Source organism: Triticum aestivum, chromosome 7B (assembly GCF_018294505.1).
Source record: "Triticum aestivum cultivar Chinese Spring chromosome 7B, IWGSC CS RefSeq v2.1, whole genome shotgun sequence".
Lineage (NCBI taxonomy): Eukaryota > Viridiplantae > Streptophyta > Magnoliopsida > Poales > Poaceae > Triticum > Triticum aestivum.
Window position 1 is genome coordinate 750282034 of NC_057813.1, and position 17934 is coordinate 750299967.

General features: G+C 44.8%; 1 protein-coding gene across 2 annotated transcripts; it reads right to left on the reverse strand.

The window, feature by feature from the left end:
- Positions 1-13191: 13191 nt before the first annotated feature.
- On the reverse strand, positions 13192-17488 carry LOC123160343 (uncharacterized). 2 transcript variants are annotated; one of them, XM_044578151.1, is made up of 5 exons: positions 17178-17488; positions 16929-16976; positions 16732-16846; positions 16548-16610; positions 13192-16391 (listed from the first exon to the last, which is right to left on the reverse strand). In XM_044578151.1, the coding sequence occupies exon 5, from the start codon at positions 15280-15282 to the stop codon at positions 14389-14391; it is 894 nt and encodes a 297-aa protein (XP_044434086.1). In that variant the 5' UTR covers positions 15283-16391; positions 16548-16610; positions 16732-16846; positions 16929-16976; positions 17178-17488; the 3' UTR covers positions 13192-14388. The 2 variants fall into 2 exon arrangements, with proteins under 2 accessions (XP_044434086.1, XP_044434085.1); XM_044578150.1 differs by having other exon boundaries at positions 16718-16846.
- Positions 17489-17934: the final 446 nt, after the last annotated feature.

The window sequence follows — 17934 nt, forward strand, 5'->3', positions numbered from 1 at the left end:
CATGATCCTGAGACTGCAATCGGACCAGGGGGTTTTGGTTAGCCAGGCCGATATCTCGAGGCATATTTACGATTTCTTCCTTACCCTCCTAGGAACGGTGGAAGGGAAGGCTTTGCGTCTGCGTGATGACTTATGGGGGGAAGAATCACGGGTGTCACAAGCCGAAAACGATGGCCTTTCCTTGTCCTTCTCCAATCAGGAGATCGACGATGCGCTAGGCTCAATGAAGATCGATACCGCGCCTGGGCCAGATGGCTGGCCGGTGATTTTCTTTCGGCGGTTTTGGCCGGCGCTCAAGGACATTTTTTACGACATTATCAACGGTTTTGCGCTGGGCACGGTCGACATCTCGCGCCTCAACTACGGTGTCATCAGTCTCATTCCTAAAGTGAAGGGGGCCGATTCGATTAAGCAATACCGCCCTATTACTCTTATTAACGTCCCTTTCAAGTTATGCTCCAAGGCATACACCACGCGTCTTGCCCCGGTAGCTCAACGTGTGATCGACCATAGCCAGTCCGGTTTCCTCAAAGGCCGTAACATCCTGGAAGGCCCGGTGGTTTTGCAAGAGATTGTTCACGAGCTTAAGCGCACACGTCATCCGGCCGTCCTTTTTAAGCTCGATTTTGAGAAATCCTACGATTGAGTGAACTGGGAGTTCATTCGTGAGGTACTCACTCGGAAGGGATTCGAGTCGGGTTTCATTCATCGCATAATGCATCTGGTTTCGGGGGGGCCAGACAGCAGTGTCGATTAACGGAGAAGTGGGGAACTTCTTTCGCAACAAACGTGGACTCAGACAAGGAGATCCCTCCTCGCCTTTGATCTTCAACTTTGTTGCCGATGCCCTCTCGGCCATGGTGAACAAGGCCAAGACCGCTGGATACATTCGAGGTGTGGTCCCACATTTATGCCCCGGAGGGATCACTCACCTCCAATACGCGGACGACACCTTGCTTCTCTTCGAGCCCGACGACCATAGTGTAGCCTCGATCAAGCTCATCCTTCTCGCTTTCGAGATCATATCAGGCCTGAAGATTAACTTTGCTAAGAGTGAGGTGATTGCCATAGGGATGGACAATCACCTGGCCATCCGCATTGCCAACTTACTTAATTGCAAACTAGGGAGTTTCCCATTTAAGTACCTAGGTCTTCCCATTTCGGACAAACACATCTCGATCCTCGAATGGGAACCCTTATACGGCAAGGTGGCGAACCGGGTTAGCCCCTGGTGCGGCAGGTTCTTATCCTCTGCGGCAAGGTTGATTCTGACTAACTCCAGCATGTCTTCCCTGCCCTTGTTTACTATGGGCATGTTCCTGCTGGCCGACGACGTCCACGCCAAGTTCGACACCCCCGGGTCTAAGTTCTTTTGGGAAGGAACTGGGAACAAGAAGAAATACCACTTAATCAAGTGGGCGGCGCTTTGCCGTCCCAAGAAATTCGGTGGCCTTGGGATCCTCAACTCCAAACTTATGAATGTGGCGCTTCTCGTCAAGTGGATCTGGAAACTCTCCCAGAACGAACAAGGGCTTTGGGCTGATATCCTTCGTGCCAAATATTTTCCCGATAGAAATTTCCTTACCTCAAAGGCGAAGGGATCGCCTTTCTGGAATGGAATCCAGGCTGTTAAGCCTGCCTTCACGTTAGGGGCCAAGTTCTGTGTTAAGAACGGGAAATCCACGCGGTTTTGGCTCGACCTCTGGCTAGGGACGGAACCTCTTTGGCAGAGTCACTTTGCCGTCTACCAACTGGCCACTAACGTCGACATTTTGGTGGCCGATGCGCTTAGATCTAACCCCCCCGCCATATCTTTCAAAAGGCCACTCCTCACCCATGAATGAGCTAGCTGGGACGGGCTCCTAGCTAAGCTGCAGGGCTTTGCTCTCCTCCCTGAGGAAGACACGGTCTCATGGTCCCTCACGAGCTCAGGGAAGTTCTCGGTCCAATCTCTATATAATAAGTTGACCGAGGGACCGACGCTCGACATAGCTAGGGGGCTATGGAAAGTGTCCATCCGTCTGAAGATCAAAGTGTTTCTATGGCAATTATTCCGTGATCGCCTCCCTTCTTCTAACAACATTGCCATTAGGCATGGCCCTTCGGATGGCTCTTGCGCGCTTTGTGGACTGCATGAAGATGCCAACCACATCTTTTTCAAGTGCCATCTTGCCCATTTTGCCTGGAGTGCCGTCCGTAAGGCTTTTGAGCAGACCTGGAATCCCAATTCGGCTTCGGACCTCCGTAGGATCCTTCTTGCGCAGCGGGGTAGTTTCGGACGTGTGTTGTGGCACTGCGTAGGGGCGCTGTGCTGGTCTCTTTGGACCACCCGCAATAAGATGACTATCGAACACAAGTTCCCTAACCATCCTGCTGACATTATTTTTAAATGCCATGTATTCCTACAGACATGGACTTCGTTTGGGAAACGGCGTGATGCAGATCGGATGCTGGAGGCGATGGAGCGGATCCGCATGATCCAGGTGGAAGCCCGTACCTAAATTGCTGCTCTTGGAGCTATTTTGGCGTTTTATTTGGCTGGCTGTTGAGCCACTAGTTTCTGTCCCTTCTTCCCAGGCTGAGGCCAGTTGCATGTTTAGTACTTTTGGCTTCGGCCAGTTTATCCTTTAGCTTGTTACTCCTGTAATGTACTCCGTTGGATGCTGCCTGTCGGTGGGCTTTATTAATTTAAAGCCGGACGCATCGTGCATCTTCGTTCTAAAAAAAAACTCTTCATTTCTCCCCTTGAGGTCTATAGTATAAGCCATTAGAATTCGACCATAATCCGTTGGATATTTGAACAAGATGAAGAGATGTTGCCTACGGCGGTAGAAGTATGGAAGAGATACCTCATGGTTTGTAAACCAAAATATAATTAGGGTTTGGACCTCAAAAAGATAAAATAAAATAAAATGTGTTATTAACAAAAGCAGTTTTAAATCATATTTAAAAAAAGACTGACGCCATTTCACACTTCTGGCCCCTCTCATGCATGACTTAACAGCAACTTAAGGTGACAGGCCCACGGCCTAGCCCGGCCAGAAGTATGTTGTGACTGCTTTTTGCCTCGACAGACTTATTGGAACAGCTTTGCGTCATCGGCAAGTAGAGTGCCGTATACACACTACTTAAGCTGCAAAACAAGTTCTCTAGCAGGCGATGTGGTACTAAATAGAGACGGAATAGAAACGAACGGGGCGATAATAAATAAAGCCAGCCTCTCGGGTGGATTTTTTCGGCCCAGCAGCTTTCGCGGTCCTGGTCGTTACTGGACCGGTCCATTTTTGCACCCTGTGGGATAAAAAGAGAAGGAAAAGGGCTCGAACCCTGGTCCCCATAGAAGAAAGAGAACGTCTACTTGAACCGCGTCGAGCCGTTTTTTCCTTCTTCCCGTCCTGGTTTTCTTTCTTTTCTTTTGTATTCTCCATTTTTATTTTTTATTTTTTTCTTCTCCGTTTTTCTGTTTGCTTTTTCTGTTTTCTTCTACATTTTTTGTTTTTCTTTTGTTTTCCTTTTCACTCTACATATTTTTATATGTCAAAAAAATATTTTAATAAGTGATCAACATTTTTGTATACACGTTCAACATTGTCCGAACGTTTATTCAATTTTTTTTCAAATACTTGTTCAACATTTTTAAAATAGATATTCAAATTTTTTCAAATACTCATTCAACATTTTCAAATACTTGTTCAACCTTTTACAAATAATCGTTCAACATTTTTTACTACTTACTCAACATTTTTAATACTTAACTAATATTTTTAAATACTTTTCAGCATTTTTTTAATAGTTATGAAACATTTTTCAAATACCCGTTCAACATTTTTGCAAATATGTTTTTGAAAAGTATATTTTAAAGTATAAATGAAAGTACAAATATAAAGCAAAAAACGAGAACAGTATATATATATTGACCGACCTTCTTGCCTACAGTGACGCCGATTGGGCTGGTTGTCGGACACCCGTCGCTCCACTTCCGGCTACTGCGTCTACTTGGGTCCCTCGCTTATATCATGGTCGTCTAAACGACAACCCACGGTATCCCGCTCCAGTGTTGAGGCTGAGTATCGTGTTGTGGCCAATGCCGTCGCCGAGTGCTTGTGGCTTCGGCAGCTTCTCCAGGAGTTGCTCCTTGACGTCCCGAAGGCCACCATTGTCTACAGTGACAATGTCTCTGCAGTCTACCTCTCTGCTAACCCCGTTCATCATCGTCGCACGAAGCATATTGAGCTCTACATTCACTTCGTGCAAGAACAGGTGGCTATTGGGTGCATCCCCGTTCTTCACGTTCCTACGGCTCAGCAGTTTGCCGATGTTATGACCAAGGGGTTACCGGCGCCTACATTTGAGGGGTTCCGGTCCAGTCTATGCGTCACTGGTGATGTATTGACTGCGGAGGGTGAGGGGGGTTGAACATACTATGTGCATGTATCTGTTAGGATAATCTCCTACCTGCCCCGCCTCTAGTTTCCTTGTATATATGAGGTTGAGGGCTGCCCTTGTACTTATATATACGTGCACCGTGCACCCGATCAATACATCGAGAGTTGCATTGCCTTCAACAGGCGGCTAACATGCTGGTGCATGGAGACGACGTACAACGTCTTGTCGGACGCCAGAGCAGGCCAACGTCTTGTGCGTGCAACACGCTAGTGCATGCCAGCCGGGGAGATCTTGGGCAAGGCTGGGTCGCATGCATGGCTGTTCAACTGGGTTGTGACATCATTCGACGAGGCCAGCGTGATGGGATAAGTTCGCACCATGGCCCAAGACACCAGCTTCGTGTGCCTGCCCGCATTCCTGGTTGCCGCTCATTGCGTTGTTCAAGGTGGGGCACCATCCGGAGTGGTGCTGGAAACAAGTTGGCTGGGAAGGCAACCATGTTCAAGGGCGCGGCGGAAGGGGGGATGATAGGCGCTCTCTAAGCTCGAACGCCAATTTAGCCAATGAGCAGTTGATGGTTGTGTGCCTCACCGAGACGCTGCATGCGCATGCCACATCATGGTCGTCACCAACGTGCAGGTTGCTGGTGACCGAGTTGAGCGTGTGGCCAAAGCAGGCGCACCCCACGACCCCGGCTCATGGCCGTCCCAAAACGGTCCGCCATGCATGTGCCGACACTACTATTTGGCATCCAACTTGCCAGACACACACACTAATAGAATACCCGTGCGTTGCTACGGTAAAAGCCGAATACCCATATGTTGTCACAGAATAATAAAAATACAGACACTTTGATCAAATTATTCTTCTAATTTATAAAGACGAGTTAAACATGGTTACATCCAGTTTTCATCATGCAACGATGAATATAAATTATCTTCACTTTTTTCCTTCTGGGAAATCTTCGTATCTCCTTAACCAGCCAAATTGATCGCCACCCAAGAACTGATAACTGAATATATATCATCCATTTTTAAATAGCATTAGTACTCCCTCTGTAAATTAGAAATATAAGAGTGTATCGATCAATAAAGTAGCAAACAGTAACGCAAATGATTATATTAAATGTTTTCAAAAAATTCTGAAATTTTTTGTAGATGTTTGTGTTAGTGTCAGCAAGCATGCATGACAATTTCATGCGAAGCAGAGCGGCGGTGTTTCATTGGCCAAAAAAAACAAATTTGGGCTGACATTTTGTTGTTCAATTTGTTTATTTGGCACAAGCCAAACTGTTTAAGCTTTTTGCCTCCAAATTTGTAGGTGGCACTTGGATGTGACTAAGTATACAAACAAATTTTTCCTTGATTTTTTTTCTAAATTTTTTTGGCCCCGGAAGCATATGCTCCCGGGAGCCAAATTGACTTTCCGCTCTAAACGCTCTTATATTTTTTACGGAGGGAGTATCACTCAACTTCACGCATCCACGTGTCACTATTACAAGGTACACAAAAATTGACGGTCACTATTACAAGGTACACAAAGACTGACAATCACTATTACAAGGTACAAAAAGATTGACAAATTCACATAAGCCTGTTATTTCAGCAATAATAGCACAATCGAAGCAACCTTCAGTAATAAGCTCATTGTATATAGGAAAGGTTTCATTTATCTTGAATCAAGATTTTTCAATAATAAGTTGGATATTTATGTAATGTTTCCGAAGCTCATAGTATATAGGAAAGGTTTCATTTATCTTGAATCAAGATTTTTCAATAATAAGTTGGATATTTATCTAATGTTTCAGAAGCTGGGGGATTTGTATACAATTAGTATCTTTATTACCAGCGCCCCGCAAAAAATTACCTTTATTACCAGCACAATGGCCTGGTCATGGTCACGGCAGCATGCGTCGATGTCTTCATGGCGCCACGGCTCTCCTTTCACATCTCCGCGAAATTGAGAGACGGTGCGACGGTGGCGAACCTGTCACCGGCCTTTAAGTCCATCAGCTTTCATGCCGGCCACGGTGGCCAACCTCGCCCCGAGCATCGACTTCTTCAGTTGCGAGATGGCAGATGCCTCGCTCTCCCTCGAAAACACCATGATGGCCACGATCGAATCGAGTATGATACGTATTAAGAGAACTACTGTGTGAGCTAAGGAAGCAGCATCGAGGATGCAAGGAAATATGCTTGTCACTTGTCAATACATTCCCCTAATCTCCCAAATTATACACTACATGCTCATACACTTCTATTTTCGTGTCGTATATTATGTTTGATAGCTCAATTGATCCTCAATTCTTTTGGAAAGGTAGACAACCATATAAAAGACATGATGTTTAAATACTTCTAAAAGCCATAACTTAAGTTCGCAGAAGCAATAGAAAAAATGATCTATAGTTTCCCTGTGCTCTAGATTGAAGGTTCATCTCATGTGCAATATAAGAAATTTAATTGCGTTGAAGAATATAAAGATAGCAAATGAAGAAATCAGTTGCTGCCTGCCGGACTCAGGTTTGCAACATACAAACATATATACAGACCATGAATGTATTATGACTTCAAAAGAATATACATTAATCCGCCATATTGTAAGGAAAACAAATAAGGAGCACAAAGTAGAGAGAAACACCTGTAACACATGTGCAGGATCCGCCATAATCCTACCAATTGCTCCACTGATTTCTTGTAGTATCTAGAAAAATGAAATTTCTATGTCAAACAGAAGCTTCCTTCCGCTGGCCACTGCCATGCCACCAACCATGTGTGAATATTACGTGAGCAGCTACAACCCTTTTTTAAGGATGAGGCGATGAGCAGCTACAAACTTGATCACGTTCTTGGTCATCTCATTCTTCCAAAGATAATTGGAAAACAAACTCATGCATTTCAACAAAGCCCCTTCTTCGTAAACTTCCAGTTCAAATGAAAATACTATTTTTTTCGATGAAGGGTGGCTTTATTACTTAGAATGGTTTAAAGCATTACACCCGGCCTATGCATAAATGAAAAATACTAATAGCAACAAAATAAACTCAATAAGAAAGCTCCGACAACATGGACCAAGATTGACTTGGTAGTAGAACAAATCACATGCGTCCTATACTTGTGCGTCATCACATGCTTGTACAATGTGAGCATATAGTGCATGCATGACACTGAATTCTTGTTTAGTACTCCATTAGCCTATGTTCGACCTTTTTCCGGTCTAGGTGTATAGAGTATTCATAGTTTTAGGTCGACGCTTTAGCTAGCTAATATGTGGGGCAAATTATTTTTTTAGAAACTACATCCGCATATGAATCTAATGATATGCTTTGGATGGCATATAACGAAAGTAGTGAGTACTACCTTGATTTATTAGCCCCCTCGTCTTTTCAGTCCTATTTTAAACACAATTTTAACTAATAACTAAATTATACCTGGCAAAAATAATAGGAAAGTACATTCAAATACGAATTCAACAATATAACTTTGTTGACATGCATTAACATTGTGCTAGTCAAATATATAATCAAACTTTGACCCCAAATGCGATGGTGATTAATAAGCTCAAACGGAGGTAGCAAGGGATAACATAAATGCATGATCATATTGAGTAGGGAAAACGTATTTATGGAAACTATATATATATAGCAGAAAACTGAATCAGATCATGTTCAAAATGGCACGATTTTTTAGAAGTTTCATGTAAATTTTTTGACAAAACCTGCTTATCTATTAAGATTGCTTTCCATGCAATCAAGTTTTGGCAATGGCAAACTTTTGCACGGTCAAAAGGAAAGGTTCTCCAAAAAGTACAATTGAAAAATTATTAAGAAAAGTGTTTCATGTTGTTAAATAAATCATATGTTCAAACAACTTGGGCCACATTTTTAGAAGTTGCGATTAAAAAAACAATGCACATGAATCTACTTATTGTTATCCAATTCTAAAACTCATCAAATTTTGAAAAACTTCATGAAATAAAAAATCATTAATTTTATACAAAATAAAATATCATTAATTTTATACAAAATAAAATATCAATTTTAATGAATTATAAAATGTCTATTAATTGATAATATTTTTAGATTTTTTTGAAAAATAGTTTTAAAATAGGTTCATGGTTTTGTTTCTGTTCTTCAGTATTCTACAATTTTTTTGCAAAATTTAAGAAAATCCTCTATTTTTGTGGAAATTTCAACAATTTAAAAAATATAAAAAACAAAGCGCTAAATAGCCGAGGAAACAACCACGTGGGGCGTAAGTTGGCAAGCCCTTGTCCGATTTTGTTTGTTTTCAATTATTTTCATTTTGAGCAAATTTATTCTAAAAATATTCATGAATTGAAAATATACAAGAATTTTAGGAAAACATATTAGAGCTTCGAAACTAAAATGTACTCAAAAATTGGAAAAGATTGCTCAAGACTTTAAAAAAAACAACACAAATATGTTCATGACTCTAAAAAATGTTTATGAATTTTAAAATGTTCATAATTTTCTGGGAAAATATTCAGAAATTATAAAAAGTAAAGTAAAATATGTAACGCTCAATTAAGAAAAGAACTAATTTTGTGCTACCACAAGTAATGTTAGAGCTAGAACACATTTTGATGAGGTAGACGTCTCAGTTGGTGCCCAACTGATGCCGCTTTTGTGTGGCTTCAGACTGTCTTGAAGTTGTGACAAGGATAGCTGATGACGCCCCATGCAGATTCTATTCAATTTTACAAGATATCAAGTACCAGCGAAAGGGTTTTAGTGATGTTAAATTTATTCATGAGAGTAGGACTCACAATGGAGAGGCTCATGCCTTAGCTAAGGCTGCTGCATCCCTTTCTCCCGGGCGCCACGTGTGGCTTTCTTCGTTGCCCGATATCATCTGTATTCCCATGTCTTTGAACATTCAATAAAGGATGCAGATTTCGCTCAAAAAAAAACTAATGCCGCTTGTGTCGGTTGCCATGTCTTTAGCACGCAAGACCGCCCAACCCACACCCCCCAAACGACTTTACTTTTGCAAACAGATCTGGATCTATTATAAAAGTTTATTAGAAGTATAAAGCACCTCAAACATAATAAAAATTATATTGAAGTCTCTAGACCACTGAACGACTGGCACCGTTAACATAACGAGCCGCCGATACGCTGCTGTCGCCGCTCTCCTATCAAAGACGGCTTGATCTTGGCAATGACAGTCGGAAAGTCTTTGTGCACGTGCCCCTAAGGACCAATGTCATGGAGCCGTAGTCGTCGCATTGAACCCTTGAATAGATCTGAAGCAACTGACACCAAATCTCGCCGTTGCGCATACATGACGAGATACCCTAATTTTGCTGGCCCAAGGAAACGACACGAATCTATCCCAGAGCTCCGTCTACTATGTCAGGATGAACACAATTGAGAAGGATCGGAGCCTGGAAGACAAACTCGAACAACAGGCGTCACCATCAGCCCGAGCACCGCACCCGCGACGAATAAAGCCCCAAACTAAACTACTAGCCGGAGCGAAGGCACCGAGATTCCCCTCTCCACCATTGGCCGCCGGAGCGGCAAGAAGAGTTGGGAACCACCATGCCAATAGTGGTTGTTCTCATGCCGCCGGTCGAGAGAGTGGAGCATAGGTTATTCACGACCATCAGTCTCATTTCTCAAGGTATTAAACTCTAGTTGGTGAACTCTTCATTTCTCCCCTTGAGGTCTATAGTATGCATGCCATTAGAATTCGACCATAATTCGTTGAATATTTGAACAAGATGAAGAGATGTTGCCTACGACCAAAATATAAGTAGGTTTTGGACCTCAAAAAGATAAAATAAAATAAAATGTGTTATTAACAAAAGCAGTTTTAAATCATATTTAAAAAAAGACTGACGCCATTTCACACTTCTGGCTCCTCTCATGCACGACTTAACAGCAACTTAAGGTGACAAGCCCACGGCCTAGCCCGGCCAGAAGTATGTTGTGACTGCTTTTTGCCTCGACAGACTTATTGGAACAGCTTTGCGTCATCGGCAAGTAGAGTGCCGTATACACACTACTTAAGCTGCAAAACAAGTTCTCTAGCAGGCGATGTGGTACTAAACAGAGTAAAAGTCACGAGCAGCGCCTCTCGGGTGGTTTTTTCGGCCCAACAGCTTCCAGCGATTCCATCGAAACTATCGCGTGAACGGCCCATTTTGGCGCACTGTTTTTTTCCTTTTCCCCGTTCTGGTTTTCTTTCTTTTCTTTTTTCTACTCTATTTTCTACATTTTTTTTGTTTTACTTCTCTGTTTTTCTGTTCTTTTTTATTTTTTCTTCTCTATTTTTTGTTTTTTTCTTTTCCTTTTCACTCTACATTTTTTCATATGTCAAAACCATTATTTAATAAGTGATCAACGTTTTTTGTATACACGTTCAACATTTTCCAAATAGATATTCAAATTTTTTCAAATACTCGTTGAACATTTTCAAATACTTGTTCAAGATTTTTAATATTTATTCAATATTTTCCAATACTTGTTCAACATTTTTTAATATGTATGAATCATTTTTCAAATACCTGTTCAATATTTTGTGAATCTGTTTTTGAAGACTATTTTTGTAATATTTTAAAGTATAAAGAAAAGTACAAAAATAAAGCAAAAAAGAGAGCAGAACAAAAAAAAACCGGTCTTGGCCTCGCACACGACTGGGACGACCCATCTCGGGTTGCCCCCGACGCGAGGGTTCCCCCTCTCTCGCTTGAAGCGAGAAACAGGGTGCCCTGCTGCGTCCGGCGGCGAACACGCTGGTGCATGGAGACGATGTACACCACCTTGTCGGACATCGGAGCAGGCCAACGCCATGTGCATGCAACACACTCGTGCATGCCAGCCGGGGAGATCCTGGGACAGGGTTGGGTGGCATGGCTGCTCAACTGGGTTGTGGCATCGTTCGATGAGGCCAGCATAAGGGACAAATTCGAGCCATGGCCCAGGACCCCAGCTTCGTGTGCTTGCCCACATTCCTGGTTGCCGCTCATGACATTGTTCACGGGGAACTCGCCGCGGGAATAACTTCAGGCGGGGTGCCATCCGGAGTGGCGTGGGGAACAAGTTGGCTGGGAAGGCAACGATGTAAGTACAAGGGCAAGGTGGAAGGGGGGGTTTTGTGCCTCACCGAGACGCCGAGTGTGCATGTCACATCATGGTCGTCACCAACGCGCAGGTTGCTGGTGACTGAGTTGAGCGTGTGACCGAGTTGAACCGTTTTTCTTCTTCTCTTTTCAGTCCTTTTTTTCTTTCTTTGTGATGAAGAATGACAAAGTGCCATATTCATAGGTGCAAACACCATGACACCATTGGGACAGGATCTTCAAATAGAGAACATGGGCTTAAGAATCACCTCGATCGGAGTTAGGAGTGAAAAGTTGTGAAGGTTTTACACCCCCAGGTACCAATCTGCAATTAAAGTAATTACACATCGGTCCCCGACAGTTTTCCAACGAAAATATTTTTTGAGATAAAAATCCATGAAAAAGAATAACGGACCCGTGCTAAGCTAAAAGTAACGGGGCACAACTGTCGTTGTCCGACCGCAGCTACTTGGGCTGGCTTGTTAGCGCGATAACGCAGAAGCTGTCCAAGACTAAGCGCAGTGACTATATCTCGCATTAAGTGAGCTGGAAGGATCTCTCGCTGAAGGAACCTAGGTCTCCCGAATAGTTGCTACGATGCTAGCCAGTGGGTCTATCGCGATTTCATGATGAAACTATAGGTCCCGACCTACTTGAGATAAAAGAGCCAGTTTTCTCCAGCCTTTTTCTGTTTCTTTTATTCGTTTCTCTCCTGGCTTTTTTGTTTTCTTTTGTTTCTTTTTTTATCTATTTTTTTCTTTTTTTTTCTTTTTGCATTTGTTTCTTCGGTTTATTTTTCCTTTGGTTTATTTTCTTTCTCTTTTGGTTTTATTTTTTGGTTTTCATTGTTTATTTTGGTTTTTATTCTACATTTTTTATATGCCAACAACATTTTTGCAATACACGTCTAGCATTTTCCAGTAGAAAATTAACATGTTTTCAAATACAAGATTAATAAAATACATGGTCAACATTTTTCCTATACAAACTTTAACAAATTCAAATGCTTGATTAACATTTTTCAAATAGAAAATTTACATTTTGGTCAGAAAAAAAATCTATGCAGATTGAACATTTTTAAATGCTTTATTAACTTTGTTTGAATGCAACATTAACATGTTTTTAACACATGGTCAACATTCTTTCTTAAATACATTTAACATTTTTCAAATACTTCATTTTTTTCATACATGGTGTACATTTTTTCTACACACATTTAAAAAGTTTCAAATACTTGTTCATCAATATTTTTGAATGGCTTAATTAAAAACAATTATACACATGACCAATAAAATTCATCATTTTTTAACACATGGTCAACATTTTTTCTATACATATTTAACATTTCCCAAATGCTTGATTAACATTTTTCAAACACTTGTTCAACAGTTTCTTTCAAATGCTTGATAAATGTTTGTGTAAATACATAATCAAATTGTTTCATACACATTTTATTTTTTGGTATACATGGCCACCTGCACAGGCACGGGTCACCGCCAGGAACAAGAGGACGGAGCGGACGGGGTGGGAGGTCAATGGTGAAGGGTACGGTGCTGAGGGACACAAGTGCGCGGGCTGAGGCGACCAGACGGCTGTCGGGCTGCTCTAGAGCGCCGTTTTGGCATGCCAGGCACACGGTGACCACGTGTCGGAGGCATTGTGAGTGTCTGCGCCACCGTACACGTGTGCATCCTTACTGGAATAGAACTCCAGTGAATATATTTGTTAGATCAACAGGGAGGAGCTCCATTACTTCAGCAGAAAGAAGCCCAAAAACATCAGGTTCGATACATAATACATCAGTAATAGAAAAGAGAATAAAACCTCTATAACCTCACACTAGTTGAACAAATGTTACAAGGATCAAAACATGGTCAGCCTCTCTCCTGGACTTGAGCACAGGGGGATTTGGTCCACCCAATCTTGGCAGCAGGTTTTGGAGATGTAGACAGAGGAGATCCATCTTCTTCAACATGTGATCCTTGAGGAGCAGGCGCCAGCGCCATTTCCAGACATCCAAACGGCACCATTAAAAACAATACTACTCCCTCCGTAAAGAAATATAAGAGCGTTTAGATCACTAAAGGAGTGATCTTATATTTCTTTACAGAGGGAGTACCATTCATGTGCTTCCACACAGCCCAGAGAATAGCAGCAAGAGACAGTATATATGAAAATGACAACACATGGTAAAGGGCACTCAATCCAAGCTTTTGCTTGATTTTGTTCAACAGAAGACTTTGGTTGCTTGATCATAGCCAAAGAGGTGACACACAAACAAAGAAATTGCGAGGAATTAAAGTGCAATGGGCCTAGATTCCTTACAAAGGCACTAATCCAGCATACTAATTTCAGCCTAGGTTCCTCAATCATTTAAGAACATATCTGAAGTACAAAAAGAGGGTAGTTTTGTTACTAATTGTACAGCGCTGACACAGATAAAGACAGACTGGTCTATTTTTCAAATTGAAGGGGAAAATAGTAAGATACTGTTCTGTTCCTATTATACAGACTGAATTAACCAAGGAAGTTGCATTTCTGAAATTGAGCTAACAACAAAGCATGCATAACCAAGAACTAAACAACATGATCTAACAAAAGGTAATGATTCTCCAAGCAAAGCAACTTTGGAGAAAAATGCAAACATTGGGAACTCTCAAACCAAAGTTTAACATCAAACCTTCCATCATAGACACATTTTTAGTCGGCAACAGCGAATGTTTTGAGAAGAAAACCAAAGTTTTAACATCATCGCCACTGATTATGCCGGATTTCAATCAATTAAGTTGTAACAAAGCAACTACTGAATCTCAAAAAACGACTGAATCACAGCTAAAGTTTCCTATCAAATTTTTTGTCTGAATGTTACACAGCAACAGAGTTTAGATTTGCCCATGGCGGGGCGACAGAGTTTTCTCAAAACTCTGCAGCCGTCCGCTGCCTCTTCCCCTTCCCGCTGTCAAGCAGGAAGAGGTCAGCGCAGTCGATGGGGACACGCCTCCCGGGTCCAAGAACCTCCATGGCGTGGTAGACCTGGTGGCACGAAATGTTGTGGCCTTCCCTCGGGGGGGAGTCGCCCACCTCCAGGAGGAGCACCCTCTTGGCGGCACCCTGCCGGTGCCGTGGAGACGATCCCTGGATGGGGGGCGGAGAAGAGGATGCCGGCCCCGGCGCAGAGGATGCCGGCCCGAGAGACGAGGCCTCCAGGGAAGGCGGAGCAGAGGAGGCCGGCGGCTCCAGGGAAGGAGGCGGAGAGGAGACGGCGCTGCTACTTCTTGCACTGCTGAAGACGTCGCAGGAGCGCTGGAGCAGCGGCGGCGAAGACGTCGGCGCTGGAGCAGAGGAGGCGGCCGCGGTCCTTGTTGCGCTGGCGGTCGGTCCTTGTCCCTGGGACCTGGACCTCTTCTTGGTGGCGACGCGCGGAGACGGGTAGACCTTTGAGAGCGCCAGCTCGTCCCCGCCGGCGAGGCGTCCTGCCTGGCCGGGGAGAAGGAGCTCGTGCATGATGAACCCGCCGCGGGGTCCACCCTTGTGCTCCGCCTCCTTGGAGATGAAAGAGAAGGCCTGCTTGGTTCCGATCATCTTGTCGGGGGCGGCTTCGACGGGGACGGGGGCGCGCTCCGACTTCCAGAACCCCCCCGGCACGACCCTGCTTCTTCTTGCATCCGTCGCGGTGAGGGGGCGTACCAGGTTCACGAAGTAGGAGGCACGCTTGCCGTCGGGCGATGTCGCCGGCGGATGGCGCCGCAGCAGATCCTGCGGGTGGTGGCCGTAGACGTCGACTCCGTGGACGAGGTAGGCGGGGAGCATTCAGGTGGGGAATCCGTCGACCCGTCATCGTAGGAGGTCGAACAGCACCACGAGGCCCGCGTCCGTGTGCGGAGGCGGCACCTCGGCCGGCGGCAGGAGCCTCGCCGCCTGGCGCTCCTGGCCCTGGGCATCGGGCTTGCCGTTGCCGATTGAGGCCATCTTCTTCCCTTCTTGATCGATCTTTCTTTTTTGATCGATCCCTCTGATGTGATGTTGGGAGATTTTTGGAGTTGGGTTTGGGCGGCGGAGAGGGAGGGAGAGGGGTATTTGAAGGCCCGGAATTTGGAGGCGGTGCTGCTCTTACTGTGGTTGGTTGCCGTTGCCGTTGCCCCTGTTTCCTTCAGGCCGGGAATTTGGAGGCGGAGGGAGAATTGGGGAACAGGGGGAATAACTGAAGACTCAACTCTATTTCCTTCAGACTCCACCACTTGTCCAACATGCAGGTCAGCTTCAACGCGGCGGTGCTCTGTGCCGCGCCAGGCTGTGACCACCACGGTTGCCAAGGAGGGCCATTTCCATCTGGTCGCCGTGTCCACCATTCTGCCGGGAACAGTGACTTCCGTATGGATGTAATTGTCGGAGACTCGCGCGTGGACCGAGCTCGCCTCTCTTCATCACCACGATGACAAGTGCCCTTTTAGCTTGGCCGCGCCTTAGCGTCCTTGTGGGCGATGCACTCTACTTCGACGTTGGTGGGATCGTGGAGTGCCAACTTGGCGCGCTCCGCTTGTCAGTGTTGAAGAAGCCGGTCGCGGGCAAGGGGTGTCTCATGGCGGCGCAAGACAGCCGATCTAACCCTATGGTCAATGGAGACTGGGCCGGAGGGGGCCATGGGGTGCGCAAAACTCAGAGTGGTCGATCTTAGGACTTTGCTCCTTGACGGTGCCCCCTGGATCCCAGCACCTAGCGATGAGATTATTGGCGTCTCTCGCCGAGGCCACCCCAGATCATTTATGCTAGAACATATGATGGTACCTACATACATGGTCGATCTCAAGCCAGGCGGAATGAGGAAGAAAAAAAGCTTACCCCACAGTCAACACGGCGCAGTAGCAGTACATGTACATCCCTGTTCCTTCAGGCATCCAATGTGACATTCCCCTCCCAAACTGAACAAATAGCAACATACACTTGTCAGCTTATCACAAAAGGAGATTGCCAAAGCTAAGAAAAACAGCATGATATCTCGATACAGAAAAAAAAATCATGAAAGCATGTCAATATAAGCACCGCAATGGTCTACAGTCTGTGATTGGTGAGCATACTTGGTCAGAATAGAAAGCAGCACACTTGGGTCACTAAATTTATTTTTCCCAAAATTACGGAGCCTGCAAAAGCCAAGAAGAAAAGGAAATTATCTTTCTGGTAGGAAATAGCAAATTCATGGCGGAAATTAAAAGTGTTCAGTATGAGGATGAAATGATCAGATTCAAACATTTCTCCGCACACTTCTTCTCTATGAGATCGACAATCACGGCAGGAACAGGTTCTGGTCCACGACCGACTAGGCCTTTCAGTTCAGTGCCTCGCAAATCTTAACACATTCAGTGGAACAATGCCGCTCCTGCAGCAGGCAATCAACCATTAATACAGATCTTTGCTCTTATATACAAAGCTCTCAACATATCTCGGACTGTAGATATCACCGTAAAATCAGCCATGTCCTGTTCTTTCAGGCATCCAACGCTCCGACACTGAAAAAATAGCAACATACACTCGTCAGCTTATCACAAAAACAGCATGATGTCTAAATCAGAAAAATCATGAAAGCATGCCAATACTCAATGTAAACTACACTAGAGTCTATGATTGATGAACAAAACAGCACAGTTCGGTCACCAAATTTCTTTTCCCCCAAATCATGGAGCCTACAAAAGCCAAGAAGAGGAACAAACCAGGTGGTGGCTAGCTGCAAGCTGCAGGGCGTTTGGGGGTGGCTCCGTGACGCGCCGCCACGCCGGCCTGGACCTTCCCCCACCGGAGCGGCGGCAGTGCTAGGTGAGGGGGGAGCGACAACGCGGTCGACACGAGCGGCCGCGCTGGTCGTCAGGGGTGGAGAGCGCGGAGAGGGAGCAAGGCGGGGGCTGGGGCTGGGGCTGGCAGAGAGACGGCGGCGGAGAGGGCGGGCAGAGCAAGCCGCGGCGGCGTGTGGGGAAAGGGGATTTTTTTTTGAGCAACCGGGGAGAAGGTGAGATGGGTGGGCAAAGAGGAGTTGGTGATGTGTGTGTGGTTCAAGTTTTTTTTGTGTTTATAGGAAACGAAGAAAATACTCCTGGCAGCTCCCTTTCCTCTTTCTTCTCACCAGGTGGTACCCCCTGAAGAGAGCAGATTCCTTCCCCTTCCCTCCGTTCGTCGCCCCATTGGCGACGGCAGGTTTGGGATTTCTTTTGGTTCATGTCTAGGTGTAGGCTTAGTTTTAGTTTGTTCACGCAACGTCGTTCGGTCGGTGCCGACATCTTCACCTGGAATAAATTTTTCCGAACCACGGCCTTGACAGCGTTCTACGACGGCTTTGAGGAGTCACAGATTTCTGTCCAGGCAAGGCCTTAAAGACAACGGTGGAGATCTTGCCGAGGGTCTTGTTTCTTCGACTTTGTCCACGCCGCGTCAACGGTTCCTTCAGCGTTGTCGCGAAGCCAAAAGTGTTGGTGT

Coding starts and splice junctions, on each gene's coding strand:
- LOC123160343 (XM_044578151.1), bottom strand. CDS start 15,282: ATGCTCCCCGCCTACCTCGTCCACGGAGTCGACGTCTACGGCCACCAC.